The 19,270-nt window shown below is 31.4% G+C and overlaps 1 protein-coding gene across 1 annotated transcript; it reads right to left on the reverse strand.

Annotated features, from left to right (window-relative positions):
- Nucleotides 1-2,344: 2,344 nt before the first annotated feature.
- Nucleotides 2,345-14,521, reverse strand: LOC124366280. Its single transcript, XM_046822691.1, has 5 exons — nucleotides 14,294-14,521; nucleotides 10,583-10,668; nucleotides 8,905-9,011; nucleotides 5,298-5,428; nucleotides 2,345-4,352 (listed from the first exon to the last, which is right to left on the reverse strand). Exons 2-5 carry the CDS (start codon nucleotides 10,665-10,667, stop codon nucleotides 4,145-4,147), a joined length of 531 nt encoding a protein of 176 aa, XP_046678647.1. The 5' UTR covers nucleotide 10,668; nucleotides 14,294-14,521; the 3' UTR covers nucleotides 2,345-4,144.
- Between the last annotated feature and the right edge of the window lie 4,749 nt (nucleotides 14,522-19,270).

Here is a 19,270-nt window from a genome sequence, read left to right on the forward strand (position 1 = left end):
AGGGGGCTTACACATTGGTTGGTTTAGGAAGTATAAAATATCTTCCAAAGAAATAGGGGCTTAAGAATCCTCCCTCAGGAAATTGTTGAGCTTTAAAACCTCATAAATGTTATAGCTTGAAAAAAAATACTGTATGCAATTTTAATGCTTACCTTTTAAAATTTCAGGGGGGGATTCAAGCCTCCTGAGTCTACCCCTTATATACGTCCATGGTATCATCAATCTAAAATTTTCAAATTGTAGCCACATGTGGAGTTTACATTGCGCCTAGCTGTACCAAAAGGGATGTTTAAGGACCGTCCCTGAAGTTGTAAATTATACATGGTGAAAGATAAATAATTGTGGCTCAACAAATTAACTTAAATATATGTTCTGAATATTGGTGCAACAACTCTAGGATTCTTATTTCTGGGGTTTAAAAGTAAAAAGTAGAGAACCAGGCAGAGTAGAGAAAAATTAAATTTTAGAAATTATTTAAAAAATAAACAATGTTGATAAACCAATACTTAAGAAAATCGTATGTTACAAATAGACAAAATAAACAAATTTAACACAACTCAAACAATAGGACCCCTTTAACTAATCCATAGAGGGTCTGCAGGTGCATTCTTAGAATTGGCTTTTCTATTTATAACATCACAGAATGCCTTATAATACAGTAATTTTGCCTTTTCTAACTAAAAGTTTGTTGCAGATATAGAAATATATCTACTTTTAATTCGCGTAATATTTTTATAAATCTCATTTATTCAACTTTATGATTGAACCAGCAGTTTCAGAGTAGTAGAATAATAACTTGAAAAAAAAATACATTTCCCATCTACAAGCATGTATTTTTCTCTGGTCAGCTGTATTAGAACAACTATTTTTTATTCATATAATATACTGTTATAATTTAGAATCTCTATGTACATACTCAAAAATCCAAATATATAGATCTGTATTTTCTTATTAAATAAATTGTTATGCCAATTTTGAATGTACAGTGATACTTTTTAATCCAAACTACTGTATATTGAAATGTGATATAATAAATTTATTGTGTACGAAGAAATTCGATAAATTTTATTACTTCCCAAATTCTGTTATCAAATTTTTTTGTTAATACATCAAATCTGGAAATTATACATCACCACTACAAGATAGGAAGAACTCTTGTTCACTTAATTTTTTTAACTAATACCAAATTAAGGCATTATTTATTCATGGTCATCAAAACAATTTCTTCATCTTCGAGAATTGCTTGGACTCAAAATCCCTTTGTTTGTTAGTGTGGATAACAGTTTTTAAGACTGCCCACATAAGAGATGGTGGCAAGAGCTCTTCGAGTCTAAACTTAAGAGGAAGATTCAAAATGCGGCTGACTCAAGAGTCAACTTTAGTGAAATCAGCTTGAGTTTTACCCCACAAAAACAATATCAAACTTCAAACACTTTTATGTCCTTACTTTTGGTCAGAGAAATACAGGACATTTCTTATTTTAAAAGTATGATTGCATTAAAATACATTTTTATTTTTCTTGCAAACTGTTGTTTTTTAGTACCTCCTTTAAATGAGAAAGTACGAAAAGATTAGAGATATTTTTAATATTAAAAAGTTTAATAATACAAGTTTAAAACCATTTGGATTTGTTCTAATTACATGAAAATGAAATATGTCTAATAATTCTACAACAAAAATTAAGTGTGTAATAACGCAGGGGGTTTAACATGGGTCTTATTGGGATAAAATCAAGATGGCCGTCAGTAAAGCTGGCTCTTAAGAGGATCTATTGACAATCGTGAGTTTAGTTCCATATATTCAACGTTAATTTCAATCAGTCTTCCTGATGTACGTAAACAAGGTAATTTTACGAAACAAAAAATATTTGGAAGCTTATGTACGTAAAAAAAGAATCCAGTGATCAAAACTTTTGATGTTAAAATTACGTAATTAAAAATAAAATTAATTAAAAATACAATCAAAAAATTGCATTTAGTAAATTTCCAGTGTTGTTTTTTTGGAAAAGTAGTCATTGTATTCACAAGACAGTGCTTTAATGAGTAAAATTATGTAAAAATCGTATGAATCTGGTTAAAAATAAGGTCAGGACTACCGTTTGGAATGAAGATTGGATATATGAGAGTAAACTCACGATAGTCAAAGGATACTGCGCCCTCTTAAAAGCCTTAGTGAAACTGTACTCTGCTAAACTTTGCACACTGCTCAGAGTTGCTGTTGAGTTTGTTAATTTTTTAATAAATTGCCTGAGTATAAGAGAGTATGATGTTTATGCGTCTAGGTTTTTGTAAGTTAACAAGCGTCAAAAATGAACTTCAAACAATAGGTATTGATGAAAACTAAATCACTTCAAATATATTTATTAACATGTTCACTCCCAGAGCGTACACTTGCTGACTTCTATGAGTAGTCCTTAACTAGACGTTGTGGCCGCTACGGAGCCAAAGTGATAAAATCGTATACTGCAGTCAGAGAAGTATTGATAAATAACATGTTCACTCCCAGAGCTTACACTTGCTGACTTCTCTGAGTAGTCCTTAACTAGACGTTGTGGCCGCTACGGAGCCAAAGTGATAAAATCGTATACTGCAGTCAGAGAAGTATTGATAAATAACATGTTCACTCCCAGAGCTTACACGTGCTGACTTCTATGAGTAGTCCTTAACTAGACGTTGTGGCCGCTACGGAGCCAAAGTGATAAAATCGTATACTGCAGTCAGAGAAGTATTGATAAATAACATGTTCACTCCCAGAGCTTACACGTGCTGACTTCTATGAGTAGTCCTTAACTAGACGTTGTGGCCGCTACGGAGCCAAAGTGATAAAATCGTATACTGCAGTCAGAGAAGTATTGATAAATAACATGTTCACTCCCAGAGCTTACACGTGCTGACTTCTATGAGTAGTCCTTAACTAGACGTTGTGGCCGCTACGGAGCCAAAGTGATAAAATCGTATACTGCAGTCAGAGAAGTATTGATAAATAACATGTTCACTCCCAGAGCTTACACGTGCTGACTTCTATGAGTAGTCCTTAACTAGACGTTGTGGCCGCTACGGAGCCAAAGTGATAAAATCGTATACTGCAGTCAGAGAAGTATTGATAAATAACATGTTCACTCCCAGAGCTTACACGTGCTGACTTCTATGAGTAGTCCTTAACTAGACGTTGTGCCGCTACGGAGCCAAAGTGTTAACTTACATAAACATGTTATTATTAAAATACAGCAATACCATTATTCTACAATTACAATAAAGTAAAAGGAAAAGGCTGTTTAATGTTTCGTAACATGTATCAAAGTTTGAAGTTAAAATCAAATAAATTAATCCAAAATAATTAAAATACATTTATTTTGGTTAATCCATTTCATAGTATATTTTCAGTCTGAATATAGAGTGGAAAAATAATTACACAAATAGTTAAAACAAACAAGGAAAAAAATAATGTAAAATAATTTTAATTTCAAAGCATATATACTTTTCCACTAATAAGCCTCTTTGAGATTTTTAAAGGGGGTTTGTGGGATTTTATGAGAATCTCTAATTTTATTTTTTAATAGTTTTTATAAAGCGTCAAGCTGTCATGAGCCTCTGTTAATTTTTACAGATATTTATTGAAATATTTTCCAAATACAAACAGAATCCCACAGTAAATTCAAAAGTATTAATAAATAATAGCTAAAATAGTGTATTAACATTGCGTTTTCACTAATTTCAATTTAACTATTTTCACAAAAAAAGCATAAGGCTTTTTATTTTGTTTACGTTTCAGATCCATTATGAATATCATTTTCAGATGTAAACAATGAAATTAAATAGGCTACAAATTTTAAAGTTCAATGATAACAATAGTAATAACAATATTTTTTAATAATTACTAATTATTTCATAAAAAAAAAATTAATTCTTATTTTGTAAGCCTAAAAACACAACTTTTGAAAGATAATTTTCTTTGTATTCGTAAGGTTTGATTAACAAATTAAATACACTACAGTTTCGTTAGTAAATCAAATAGTTTGGTTTTTAAACTAGTTTTATCGTTGTATTTGTGAGTTTATCGCTGCAGTAGCTTTAATTCCACCAGACAGAGCTCTTGAACAACCGGTTGTGTTGCACGATGAGGGGGCACGGGGGGATTCAGGCACCTACACCAGTCGTACATCACCGACTAGGGAGGTGCTCTCGAGGAAGTTGCCGATGACACTACTGAGGATACCGTTGAACACGAGCTCCGCCAGTCCGAGCAGGTATGGCTCAACCACTCCAACAATGGGGTGCAGCACCCCCCCAGAGCCCCGCCAGTCCCGACCCTCCCAGTCATCCTTGTCGTCATCGTCTGCATCAACATCTCCGCTGCAACATACAGACTTCAGTTGTTCGACACCTGATGTTCCAAAATTAGTGTCAGGGAACTTCAGTTTATACAATAGCAGTCAAAACCGGTTTCTCATGTTATAAACATTTTTGTAAATGCAGCCTCTGAGAGCTAAAACTCCAAAAGTTTTGGGAAAATTAATATTTGTATTACTATGCCGAAAGAAACGCACTTAGTATGAAAATTCCCATACCTGGGGATAAAGGACAGTTGTAAAATTATCAACCAATCAACATCAAATTTTGAACTCTTATAAAAAAAGTAAAAAAACCTTGAAAATGTTTCCAACAGTAAAATTATTTTTTGTTCTTATAGTAAACTAATGATAAACAAAAAAGTAAAGTAAACCATTTTGGAAAAATTTTTGTACCCAATCAAATTATTATTAAATAATATTATATTGTATACAATTTTATTATAAATATTTCCAACCAATCAACATAAAATTTTGTACTTTTATAGAAAATAAAGTAAAAAAGTGAAAATTTTTCCAGCAGTAAAATTCTCTTTTATTCTTATAAACTAAAGGTAAAAAAAAGTAAAGTGAATAATTAAAAAATGTTGTACCTAATCAAATTATTATTAAATAATGTTACATCGTAGTCAATTTTATTATGAATAATAGGGGAAAAACTGTCTATATCTTATTTAATACTATAATTATCACGGATTTATAAAACTTTTACAATTTCTTTATTGTCTTTTTCAGTACACCCTTCAGAGAAAAGCGGTTACTTCAAAATTATGTACCAGAAAAAATTCCAAAAATGTTGTCCTTAAAGGGTTAAAACTTAATATTTCAAATATTTACCAACACTATTTACGAAAAAGAATTTATATTTGAATTTGACACCATTGCAGTTCTTGAAGAATGCACAGATAAAGGTTTGCTGTCTATTCTAAGATGTACAGATCTCTTGTACCTGTCTGGTATCCCGTGGGAAGCCTGCACTGTGAACGTTACAGTCAGCCCTCGTACAGGATCTGTCACGCTGCCCTTGATGGTCACCACTGGAGCTACCTTCAGCAGAGCTGCAGCCAACTCTGTGTGGCCCTGCGTATAAGAGATGTCAATCAGCAGACGCTATACATGACTGACCCAAACCCAAGACATTCCATGTGCAATATAATTGTCCAAGTATACAAAAATCAGGAGGGGTTTTCAAATTCAAATTAGACTTGATTTAAACTTTGAACATAACAAATATATATATATATATATATATATATATATATATATATATATATATATATATATATATATATTTGTTATGTACAAAGTTTAATTTGAATTTGAAAACCCCTCCTGATTTTTTTATACTTGGACAGTTATATTGCCTATATATACATATATATTTGACCCAAACCCAAGACATTCCATAGGCAATATAATTGTCCAAGTATAAAAAAATCAGGAGGGGTTTTCAAATTGAAATATATATATATATATATATATATATATATATATATATATATATATATATGAAATGGTGTTGTAAATTAAGCATAATACGTATAGCTTACGTTTGCAATATATACGAGTACTTTGCAAATTTATATCACTAGTTGCTCTATACAATACAACACCAAAAGAAATATGGGAGTGAATATGAGAGTAATAAACCATTTTTAAAGTCTCCAACTTACAAAATTTTGAAATAGATTTTACTGCATACAGACCAGGGTTTTTGAGGTGTTATAAAAACTTTCTGACAATGAACTTTTCAAGCTTGGAAATACTTATTTCTACACCAGTAAGTTATACAGTATATAATAACTATAATTCAGATTCATATTGCGTCAAAACATTGTTAACACAATTAAGATATTGACGTTTTTTGGTCTCTCTTCAGAGAGCATTTTAAAGTCAACAGTTGTTAAATTGAAACTTCCAGTAATACCATTTGTTTATACAGATAAGGTGAGAAGAATGAAGTTCAGCAAAGCCTAAATATTTCAAGATTTTATTTGTGTTAACAATGTTTCGACGTGTCAACCAAAAATTACAATGACAATCATGAAACCAATTGCTTGACCCTTAACGGTTTTATTTTTATATTTAAAATTAAGTCGTTTTACTGATATTTTTGCTGTTTTGTACAGAAATAGTTGATATATACTTTTTTATGCAAAAAAGTTATTTTCTGTATTGGATATTTTCATGGTACAATAAACACCAGAAATAAAACCATAAAATACTTCAGGAGAGGTGACAAACAACAACAAGACATAGTAACTGTCTGCACCATGCTGCTACAGCGAACTCATCAACGCGCAAACACTCATGGCAGAGGATAAAGAAAGTGCTGACATCAAGTAGAAAATGTCAGAACTACTTGCGCGATGCATGGTTGTCATAGAAATTCTTCTTGAGCAATATTAAGGCAGAAAATAAAATCAAACAGGAACAAAATAACATTGTGTAATGTTATGTCAGTAGCACACTTTTACGCAATCACTATGAGCATAATATTACGTCAAACACCGTTAAGGGCTTAAGTCTAAAACAATGATTTCAATACATGATATTATAAGAATACACTACTAAAGCTATAGTGTGTGATGTTAACTCTTTGGCTCCCGTCTGATATTAGGATGTTTAACTGATACCTGCGCTCAATGTACCATTGAACGCAGCAGCACTTGAAGTTCTGGTAGCAAGTATGTGTTTATGTACTCATATTAATATTTATTTGTATACAACAATGTTCTAATTTTGCTTTTGTTATTCATGCAATAAAAATATGTTAAAATATGTCTGGTAAATTATAAACAGAGCGTTCTTTGTTTAAACTTTGTTATTGAAGATGGAAGGTTTGAAAGGATAACAGGATTTCGGATTTGCCATCGTTATAGGTTATAAATGGTATAACACCTATACATGTGTGGGACTTTGGAATGATGAGGAGTTAATTTAAATCTGAATTTGTCTGAAAAATGTTCTCTATGTTTATGAAGGGTTTTGGCTATTTTGCGCTCAAATGCATCTGTTGGAATTTATGTAGCACAGTATATTTGCCAGCTTTCAAAGTTTCAGTAATTTTCTCTTTGTAAGTTACAGTGTCTCGTACGACAGTAGCAGTTCCTTTGACGGATGGTAAGATTTGTACTGTATCATCTTTCCAAAGAATCAATACAGTCCTGAGTTTCTCCCCATTAAGATTGGGGTTTTTGGGAGGAATTTTGTTAAGTTTTAAGAGACTAGCCACACACCGAAATCAGTCACCCTGTTCCTCAGATATCTAGGAAACGGCCGACTCGATTTGAGTTACGAAATCCAGAGCTTTTACAGACTTATGGGCCACGGAAAAGTTTAACCCTTTAGATAAAACAGCAGTTTCTGTTAGCCTTAGTACCCTAGATAACCGATTGTTTACATTTTCTGTATTTATATCTTTTATAACGATAGCATATGTCCGAAGCCCTGTTATATTTTCAAACAGAGTGTGGTTTTACCTTGTATGCATAAGGAAATTCAAATATAACCGCAAATAAAAATAAAAATATACATAGTTGCTACCTTATAACTTGTAGTTTTGAATCTTCTCTGAAAAAGCAACTAGGTAAGAGTATGCCAGAACATGTGTCACGTAAGAGACTTCGCTGAAGTTTCATTCAAAGTTTTAAGTCTATGGCTCAATTTGTTCTTCAGGTATCCTGTGAAAAAAAGATGGACAGACAAATATGCAGAAAAGGAATTTTTCTAGTGATAGCAACATACGCAACATTTTTAAGCCTGTAGCGAAGAACGTAACCAGAAAAAAAATGTTAAGGGAGGGGTCAAGACGACTGATATTTCCCCGTAGTGGACAGAAAGTAAGGCAAGTGCAGTCAACAACTCATTCCCCATTTTGTTCCTTAAAAAGTTCTTGACCTGTTTCAATGATGAGAATGATCTTTCAGCAGTACATTCCAGTGATACTGAATTATTTAAATAATAATAATCTGATAAAAGAGTAAATGAAAATATTGAAAATTTAGGGGAGATCCGGATCCCTGCAATCCCCTCATTGGCTACGTCCTTGTCTGTAGCTCAATCTGGTTTCGATATGTCCTGTGGACAGTTATGTTTCACTAATGCTCAGCCAAACCCCTGGAGGGATACTTGCCACCATCAATCTATGTTGTCTACATGAAAATGAAGTTTATCGTTAATTTCAAGTCTACAGCCCACTTTATTCTCAATATATTCTGCAGAAGACATACATATAGACCAGTATCCTGGATGCTAACAAAAGGTAAAAAATCATGAATATTTGTTCTTGAGATATCCTCTGGAAAGTAAGGTTTTGCTATGCTCAGTCAAATCACTTGAAGGGACATGCAAACATAAAACTTGGTGTTGGCTATATATAGAATTAAAGTTTTATGCAAAATTTCAAGTCTTATACCTCAATTTGTTTTCGAGATACAGTGTGAAAAGACAAACTCAAAAAATTGTGTCAGCCCCCTTTTGATAACGCTGAACCAAAAACTGTTCAAATAAAAATGTTTGTTTGATCTAACTGAAAACAGGATTCCATTGCCCACCTGGGAGAGTGATGTTGTTTCATTTTCCTCCGGTTTGCCCAATTTCTCTATCTGTTTGAAGACCATCTGCAGGAACTCACTGTTGTCTCCTCCCATGTCCATTGCAGCTGTAAATAGATACATTAATATTTACCACTTTTACAGAAACTTAGCAGCAAATTGTTTACTACTGCAAGTTACTAAATGATTTACTGACAACAAAGGTTTCTCCCTTTGAAGAGGAAACATATCAGTCCTCGATTTGTAGTGTTCTATTTTGGGAATAAACAAAAAACATTTCGTTAAACACAGTACACCACAACATGTGTTGCATAATAGGCTTTGCTGAGGTTACATGCCAAATTTCAAGTCTATAGCTCATTTTATTTTCGAGATGTCCTGTGGAAAAATGGGCAGGCCGACAATCGTACAAAAAAGAAGTTTTTTACATCCCTCCGGCAGACAAAATAGTAATCGTGTCAACGTACTAAGTGATGAATGAATATCAACTAAATCCATTCCACCATCATAGACCTCACTATTTTGTACTTAGAAATGAGGTTTCATGCAAATTTTAATCTATTCAAACGAAATCTTTCTTGAAATGTCTTGCCATATGATACATTCAAATTTTGTTCATTAAGTTGGGTTTCATAACAGTATTTACATGATAAAAGTGTACCAAGTCACCAAAAGAAGATTTGATAGTCCTCCTCCGTAGATTAATGGTTATAGTCTCGGCTCTCTAACCGAGAGATCGCGGGTTCAAATCCCGGGGAGGTCCAATCATGTACTTTGTACTTTAAAAATAAAAACCAGTGCACTTTGAAGCTGGCATAGCTGACGCTGAGGCTTAAATGAGACTTAAAAAAAATTTGATGTGTGTTAAAATGTCATGATCGTACTCAGTTTGTTTATAAACAGTTTATTGTTCTATTTTATAACTGCCATAAATATATACAAATGCCTTTATTCATTCAAGCATTTCTCAGATACACTGATTTCAGATCAAACTCATGTCATGTTTAAGTATTTAAAATTCTACATTTAAAAGCTACAACAACAAACCTTAATCTAAAATTTATTTAAGTAACATATTATAATTCACCTATTACATTAACCATAGTTACCCTCTATTCAAACTTCCCTTAAGATATGTACATAGGCTGTGTCAAAATCTAAAATATTGGCAATTTATTTTTCATTTCAAACTATTATAATTTAATTATAAAAATAAAAAATTAAATTAAATAAAATTAAAACAAACGGAATTGTGTGTGTGTGAGTTACAGTACACACAAACAATATGTGGTGATTGTAAAAGAACACAAACTCTGGTTTTTCTGTACTCCGTAACAATTTTTTTAATATAAAAATGGAGAGGCTGATCTCCTTTTAAGCCTCATTCTGCCTGTCCTCATGGGCCACTGGCCTGTGCAAGGATCTTATCAAACAGAACAAGGAGGAGAGTCATTACAATACAAGGTCGATGGTACTGATAAAAAAAGCAAGGTCGCAGACAGGATTTCAACCTGCGCTATCTCTAACTCAGACCCAAAGTCCAACATCTTAGACTGATCAGTACTCCACCAAATATTTTGTTAGTTCGTAAAAAAAACATAAATATCTACATGTAAAAATTAAATAATCTTCAATAATTATCTTAAACTATAAAATAATTATTATAGATATAGGTCACCTTGGATGATAGCTGCGTCTGAGTTCTTCCTACTTAATGCGAAAAAGAAAGTTGCTGCGATCATGTAAGCCTTTTGTAGAGCCATTCTGTGAACAAGTGAAACAATAATATTAAATTGTGAATAAAAATTGTGTTCAAAACAACTAAAATGTTTTTACAATATAACACAAAATCTTCACAATTTTTCTGATACACTATTAAACTAATTGCATCCAACGAGTGAATTTACTTGAGAAATTAAAAGGAATTAACCTTTCTAAATTTTCATGAGATTAATTTGTATTTAAATGGCTGATACTAGGGTTGGCGTATGGTAATGGGGTAACAAGAAGAGGAGGTAGCTGACAAGTAGTTTTGAAAATACTCCAAAAATTGAATATGGAAATCTATTTTTAATTATTGCAACATTAAAATATAAATTATAGAATCAAATTATTTGCTAATAGTATGGATATTAATCTAGAATATTTTTTGGAAATGTATCCATTTTTTTATTTAAGTTACCAATCACATAAACCCATATAAACTAAAACTAAAAGACATAAAAGACTAAAACTAAAAGACATAAAAAGACTAAAACTAAAATTTATAAAAAAAATGTACTTTTCATAATTTTAATTCAGTAAGCTGCATATACTATTGGGCAACATTATTTTGGCTTTTACAAATTTTTACCTTGATTTCTTTGCAAATAGCAATTCCAGAAATTAAATTTTGAATTTAAAAACTGTTTTTAATCGCCTTATCAGCAAGTTGTTAACATTTAATATTATTGTAGGAGACAAAATTAGCCTGCAATATAAATCTAAGAGTAACAAATTTAGTTATCTACCAACTAACACTTGGCTTATTGATCACTAATTAAATTTATCGTACTATCACTAGTATAAACAAATTCAACATATTCCAATATATAATTTTTATTTTGTGCAAGGCCTTTCTGAATCAAAGATTCCATCATCAGGCATTTGTGAAGTGCCTGATAATGGAATCTTTGATTCAGAAAGGCCTTGCACAAAATAAAAATTATATATTGGAAAATGTTGAATTTGTTTATACTAGTGATAGTACGATAAACCTTTTTTCCAATGCTCCAAGATTTTACACTAATTAAATGTTCAACTTATTAAAGGAAGCCGATTTATTATTTCATTTGGATATAACACTAAAGTCAGATCAAAGCCAGAAATTTTTTTCTAGTAGGGATAAAGCTAGTACTGGAGACAGGATATGATGGACAGTACCAGGTTTAATTATTTGTAAAATCTTTAATTCCAAAACAAACAAAGAAGTTTTTGTTTGTTTCCTAATATTTCTTTATTCTTTTCTTTCTTCCTCAAATCTAGGTAACCCTGGATATCTGTGATATGGTAATCCAAACTGATACCAGCATAGAATACTTGTAATACAAAATTCATACCACATATTTCAAATCACCCTTTTGATTTATCAAATCACCGCTAAATCACCATCATTTGAATGTAAAATTGTTGATATTAAACATCATGATTATAATTGTTTCCATGCTAAAACATATATTTTTAATAATTGTCAGTGCAGTATTTTAGAAAATGTTAAAGTTTTTAAATATTTAGGGGTACTGGTTGATCACAATTTCAAGTGGGATAGGCACATAGAAAGTGTCTGTCAAAAGGTCAGAGTCTACTCTTGTAAACTACTCGTATACTACTTAAAGCAATATCTGCCCTGTAAAACACTGTTAACAATATATGATGCACTGTGTGAATCTGTTATAAGATATGGGCTCAGAGCTTGGGGCAATGCATCCAACTATCATTTAAAAAGTATAGAAAGCATACAAAGACAGACACTTAAATGTATTATGCCAAATAATTTGAAAGTTTTACCAGATGCTGATGTTTTCCAAAACTTAAATCGATTACAAGTAGACAAATTGTTTAAATTTTTAATAATTAATGATTATTTAAGAGTTGACACTTATAAAATAAAAAACACACATCCTTACTCGGTCAGAAAAACCTATCATGTTATACCTAAATTCAGCAACAGATATGGAAGTAGAACTCTGGAAGTTTATGTGCCTACAGTTTTTAACATGCTTCCAAACAATGTTAAAAATGCTAAGAGCTGTAAATTGTTTAAAATTGCATTAAAAGAGTTGTTATGGAAAAATGAAATTTAATATTGCTGGTTGTTGTGTTGTTTTGTTGTTGATAGTTTTGTTACGATTGTTATTATAAATGTTATTGAAAATAATTTTCAAATACAATTAAGGTAACTTATATATATTTATTTATTTGTTGTTATTTGAATGATTTTATCTGAGCTTTAAACATGTTTTTGGGTATATTGTTATTGAGTTAAATTATGCATATTTTATATTTGTTTCTTCTGTTTGTTGTTTTTGTTGTTGTATTGTTATCCTTGAGTATTTATTTATTGTTGTTAGGATTAAGTTATTTTTTATAAATGTTAATTAATTATTGCTATTGTTTTTCTTGAGAAATTTTGGTATGTTAATTTGAAATTTGTATTTATTACTTTTTATATTGTAACTGCATTATTGGTGAGGTGTTTACTCTTGTATTAAAACTGCATGGACTTGACCAAAAAATAAATTTAAAGCATAAAATAAGTAATTAGTATATTTAGTGAAATGCAGACAAACCCAATAGGGTTTTTGCATTTAAGAATAAAATGATTTGTAATTGTTGTCATTTCAAAGAATAAATAAATAACAAATAATGACAACTACACAAATGAATGAAATAATATTTAAAAATATATCAATTTTTAATACTCAATCTACTAAAATAAATGATAGTTTATTATTAATTTTATGTTATCATTTGTACTATAAAACAAATTAAAAAGTACTTTGAAAAGTGACATTGAGTTAATCGTATTTGGCAAATAATGGTAATTTATGAAGAAAATATGAAATTTAAACATAACAATATTTTTTACAATAGTTCATAAAATAATAAATTTACTCAGAAACCTCAACAGACACAATTTTAGATGAAAGAATGATGTATAAAAATAACTTGGGGATTTGTAATATTTTAAAATGTGTTTCAACAAATTTATGTTCTTTTCAAACACAACCAATTATTAGCTGGAACTTTAAAGTAGATAAGGAGCTTTAACAGAACAAAGCGTCATTTTAAATTCAAACACTTTGAACTAAAGTAAACGCTCTTAACATGAATAAGCCCTCTTTCCTGAACATTTATGTATATCTTAAAAACAAACCAAAATTTTCCAGATGTCAGATGTTAGATGTAGCTACAGTTGAGAATTAAAATTGACACTTATCATAAAAGTGTTTTTACAATGTTAAATCCATAAGGGATCTTAACTCTTTAATTTTCATATCTCTTTTACTAAGGGGAGTAACAAAAAGTACCAAGAGTGAAAGTCTAAAAATTACTTTGCTAATAAAAAATAATAATAACATACAAGGTGTTCCATAAGAAAAAAACTGACCATCATTTTAGAAAATGGCACCATATTGGGGAAGGTTCCACATTAAAGTTCACTGTCGGATTTATAGTTTCCAAGATCACAATAGTGGTCTATTCAAAAAAGCCACTTTGTATATTATTTAGACTGTTGGATTCACACCTTAAGATAGCACATTTTATGTTGAAAGCCCTTGCAAAATAAATTTACCAACTATTGGAAAATTAAATAATATCTCTACTAAAACATAAGTCAGTTTCTTACCTTGTTTTAAAATCTTGAAGTGTTTAAAAAGTTCAAATTTAAAAATGGTGAAAAAATAAAACTTTAGTTGTTTACGAAATAGTGATAGGTGGGTTGAAGGTGGTACAAGATGTAAATTTTACATGCATTTTTGTAAAGGGGAGAGAATTTGACTCTTGAGAGCACGAGGGTAGCAAGTTCGGAAACTAACGCGCGCACGTAACTCTAGTCGTATTATGGTACCTCGAAGATAACTGATTTGGCTTTTATACCCGGCAACTTCTCATGTGACAAGATCTCTTTCTAATCCTTTAAGTTCGGTTGCAATGGTGTATTGACGTCACAGAAGTTGTTTTGGCAAAGTCATGTGAATCATCACGTAAGTAAGTGGCTGTTGTGTTGATCCTAATTAAACAGAGATAACACGTGGTGATCGATATGAATGGAAGATTTTAATATTTACATCTATTAACGGTTTGATTACTTCTGAACTGATCTGACTTCAATTTTGGTCTTTTTGTTTATGAAAAACACAAGAACTACCAGTGAAGTCCTAATATTCCTTGTAGATCTTAACTTTTAATCTATGAATTACTGTGTCATAAAATGCTAAATGCTAAAATAATGTTCCTTTAGTGCCTTGTTACTCTATATCTAGATTTGTTTAATTTTTTGTTTTTTTTTTTGTTCTCTTAGGAAAGAAGCTTATAAATTGCACCTAGTCCTATAAGGACCTTTGCGTTCTTCCAGAGTGACAGGATATTCTGGATTGGTAAGGTCGGGGGTAGGGGCCACCCCCTATTGAAATCCATGAGGAAGAATTTAGGGCACTAATCTCAAGTCAAGTCAGATAGAAGGGGAGGCAAGCTCTGAACCAGCCTCTCCAGTCACATTGGGCAGGGAGAGGCACACCCTTATTGAGGCTAGCAAGAACCTCTGATCCTTAGGGAACAATACCCACCAACTCCAACAGTCATCTCCCGCAGTAGACTAGACCTATCGAATTACCCTTGCACCCCAGAATCTCGACATTTACGGTTAGTGATGTGCCGCTCCTGGACATCCATAAGGTTGCCCAGATTTAAGTGACACATCGGTTTTGGTGTGCTCAGTGGTAGGTTCAACTGGAAGATACAAACCAACCAGAAGTGATCCCTGCTGGGTTGAATGTAAGGATTGGTTAGATCCTGAGAGGTTGACTGAAAGGTCAACCTCCCTTTGCAGTTTCTAGTCGTGGAGACAGAAAAAAGGAGGCCATGGTCCTCTTAGAGATATTGGAAAAACAAACGTTTTTATGACAAAAAATGAATCACTCTTGTACAGTATTACGACCATAAAAAAATAGTATGAGTAAATTTTTTCCCAAACATTTAATTTTTTTTTTGTATTGAAATGCAAAAAACCCCAGTAAAGATAGTAATAAATTAAAACCAAGGAGACCCCTCCCGAAAATCAGTAATGTATCCGCCCCTGATGCACTGCTATAGATAATTTAAAAAGAATAGTAATATAATGAATGACATTAAAATTTGCTGTTTGGTTGCTCTTTTGCTTTGAATGAAAAGTAAGCATATTCTATAACAATGAAATATAAAAAAAAGAACAACATTATTAGTTATTTGATGATTCTTGTAGTTCAGTATGAAGTTTTTATGATATTATACAGTGTGTTCAGTAAAAATTTTCCAATACTTTGGGATTTTGTTCTACACATAAAAATGAGCATATAGTTCATATGAAGGTATGTCTTAAAATCATTAGTTTTCTGTCTATCTGCCTTACATTTGTATTTTATTTTTGAAAATATACCTTTTCAACAGTTAAGATAGTTATAAAACTTGAGAAATGTATTGACCTTTGATATACCTTATTGAAAATAAAATATCAACAAAATCCTTTTACCTGTTTAAAAATGGTGGACGTTAGTCGGTTTTGAGTTATTTTGATGGAATACTTTAAACATCCGCCATTTTAAAACGGGTGAAGGATTTTGTTAATATTTTATTTTCAGAAAGGTCTACCAAAGGTTAATAGAATTCTCGTTTCATAACTTAATCTTAACTGGTTCAAACGATATAATTTTTTGATAAAAAACAGATACAGACAACACAGATAGACGAAAACTTATGGTTTTAGGATATACGCTCATATGAACTTTTTGCTCATTTTTGTGTATAGAACAAACCCAAAAATATTGGAACACTTTTACTGAACACCCTGTATAATGATGAAAAGTAGTTTATAACATTAAAAGACACAATTCAGGTATACAAGGCTGTTAATGCATAAATAGGGATTGGTTGGTTAGATGAATCAAATATCTTTTACAGTGACAACAGTATATAGGTTCTATATATGATTCCTGCAATGCACAACATTCTCCGCTAAATCACTGTAAAATCTCTACAAATATGCAGGATTCTGTGAATAATGATTTTGACTTTGTGTTAGACATTATCAAGACTGTAATGGTGTAGTAAAGTTCATTAGTGACATAAAAATTTACCATTAGACTTTCATCTTCCTGTGCAAGGAATGACTATGTTTCAGAAGTCCTCATATGGTGGTGTAACTACAATCAATCTTTGGTGGTGAATGTAATGGGGGAGGGTATGGAATATATCTTAATTTGAATAAATTAGATAGGATAATAATCAAATTTAAACATTTTAATCAAGAATGGAGCTAGAAAAAAATTTGGGGAGTCAAGACAACTGATATTTTCCCATAGTGGATAGAAAGTAAGGACCCATTTTGTTCCTTAAAAAGTTCTTGACCCTGTTTCTTTGTTGAGAACGATCTTTCAGCAGTACATGTCAGTATTACAGAATTATTTAAATACTAGTAATCGTTTACTAAAAAAGTACTAGAACATTTGGGGGGTTCGGACCCCTTGATGGCTAAGTTCTTGATTTAAATGCTGTATTTCAAACATGTAGGATAGTTGTTATACAAAGTTTGTATATTTTTAGGGGGGTTTAATCCCCCTCATTAACCCCCTTTAGTTACACCACTGCGGGAATAAAGCTGTGGAACCAGTTACCATAAGACCTCAAGAAGTGTAGCGCAAAAAGTTTCAAGAATAAAGTAAAGAAGTGGCTGCTACACAATAATTTGTTTGCTGTTGCAGAGTATCTTGGAAGAGATACATTGTAAGATACAATGAAAACAGAAACCCAATATAAACTTTGTAAATATTGTTATTTATTATTTGTTTAGTGACACTGTTACAATTCTCCATGAATTTGCAAATAAAGAATATTTTCTATTGTAAACTAGATTTTATTGAGAAGTGGCCTGATTTATTCATGAGTACATCAATTGGTGAAGTTTTTTCTTGAATGTTGCCAGATACACTGCAAGAATGTCTTTCTTAAAATATATAGAATGAGAAACGTTGCCCGAGTCTCAGAATTTTGTTAAAGGAACCAAAATAACAGTTTAAAGTATATACTTTCTCCTTGACTTCTGTACCTTCCTTAAAATTTCCTTTAACTTTATCTTTTCATGAACACCTACTTTTGAAATGAAAATTTAAAATTATCTGCAATATCGTTTATATTATTACAACATACTTTTTAATTTTGAAATATCTTTTCTTATATTTTAATAGTTGGTCAAATAACTTAAACTCTCCGAATGTCTGTTAAATTCCAGTGCCACAGGGGAAGTTACAAAAAATATATATTCACAGTTGTAAAACTGTTGACAATCAGTCTGTATGACGGAAAAAAGTCAAAGAGGATTGAAGACAGATATTGAAATAAAGTTTCACCTGAAACTAGCTATAGTGATCTCAACTATACTAGGAAGCAGTGACTTACAAATATATATAGAAATGTTCTCCCCAAATAACATTTCCCTAAGGCATTTTTCAACATCTGTTATATCTATATATATAAAAATGAAAACTGTTCGTGTGTAACAGCATCACTCACAAACGGCTGGACGGATTCGCCTAATTTTTTTTAAAATTTGTTCGTCTTGATCTGTAGAAGGTTATAGGATACTTTTTTATCCCTTTCCCGATTCAGGATTCCGCCCCACTGGTTACAGAAATACCCGTAAGAAATGCATTGCAGCAAACATATGTTATTAAGTGAAAGAGTCTTTTCAAATTTTTAATCAGCTGTTCTTTGTAAACATATATAATGCGACAAAAAATATATTTATATATAAATTTCTTTACACTTATAGTTTTAAAGCATAGAGTAAGCTTAAGAGAAACGACAAATTTTGTTTAAACTGTTTCTGCAATCATAATATATAAAAATGAATGTTTGTGTGTTTGTCCTTTATAGACTCAGAAACTATTGGACCGATCACTATGAAAATTTGTATTTTTCTATGTAGAAGGTTTATACGCAATGCCCATTGATGTAACTAACCACCAGGCTGTACTGCAAGATATAAAAGTTATCAAAGCGCCTGCACATTATAAACTGCAATTACAACACAGTAGTTACGTATATTAAAATATCCAAACACTATTTGAAGGCAAAAAAATATACGGGCAAAGCTTAAGAGACGCGTGCGAAGCCGCGGGAAACTGCTAGTATCATCTATGTATTTTTCCTAAATCTAATAAAGGTAAATTTTTAGATACAAATTTGCTGTTATTTATGTTTTTTCATACAGGACGATGATTGTTGTTACGATTTTTATTACTTTATGTTCTTTCAAAGAGTAGCAGCACAGAAAGTAAAAAATTAAAAATATAAAAACTGGTCAAAATTTGGAATAAATTGTGTTTATTGCAATAAATGGTCTGAGATGTTTTGTATAGTACACATATATTTTTTAATACTAAGCTAAATACATTTTGTGTTCATGGAGGTAAATTTTAAAACTGTCAATGCTAAGAAATTGTCCGTTATCTAAAAATATCATGTGTTGATAATCTCTTCCACTTCATCATTATCAAGAAAGGTCCTTCAACCAGAATGCAGTTTCAGTTATGTTAATAAGAGATAATGGTTAAGTCAAGGTCAGGAGTAG

This window comes from Homalodisca vitripennis, chromosome 7 (assembly GCF_021130785.1).
Source record: "Homalodisca vitripennis isolate AUS2020 chromosome 7, UT_GWSS_2.1, whole genome shotgun sequence".
NCBI classification, from domain to species: domain Eukaryota; kingdom Metazoa; phylum Arthropoda; class Insecta; order Hemiptera; family Cicadellidae; genus Homalodisca; species Homalodisca vitripennis.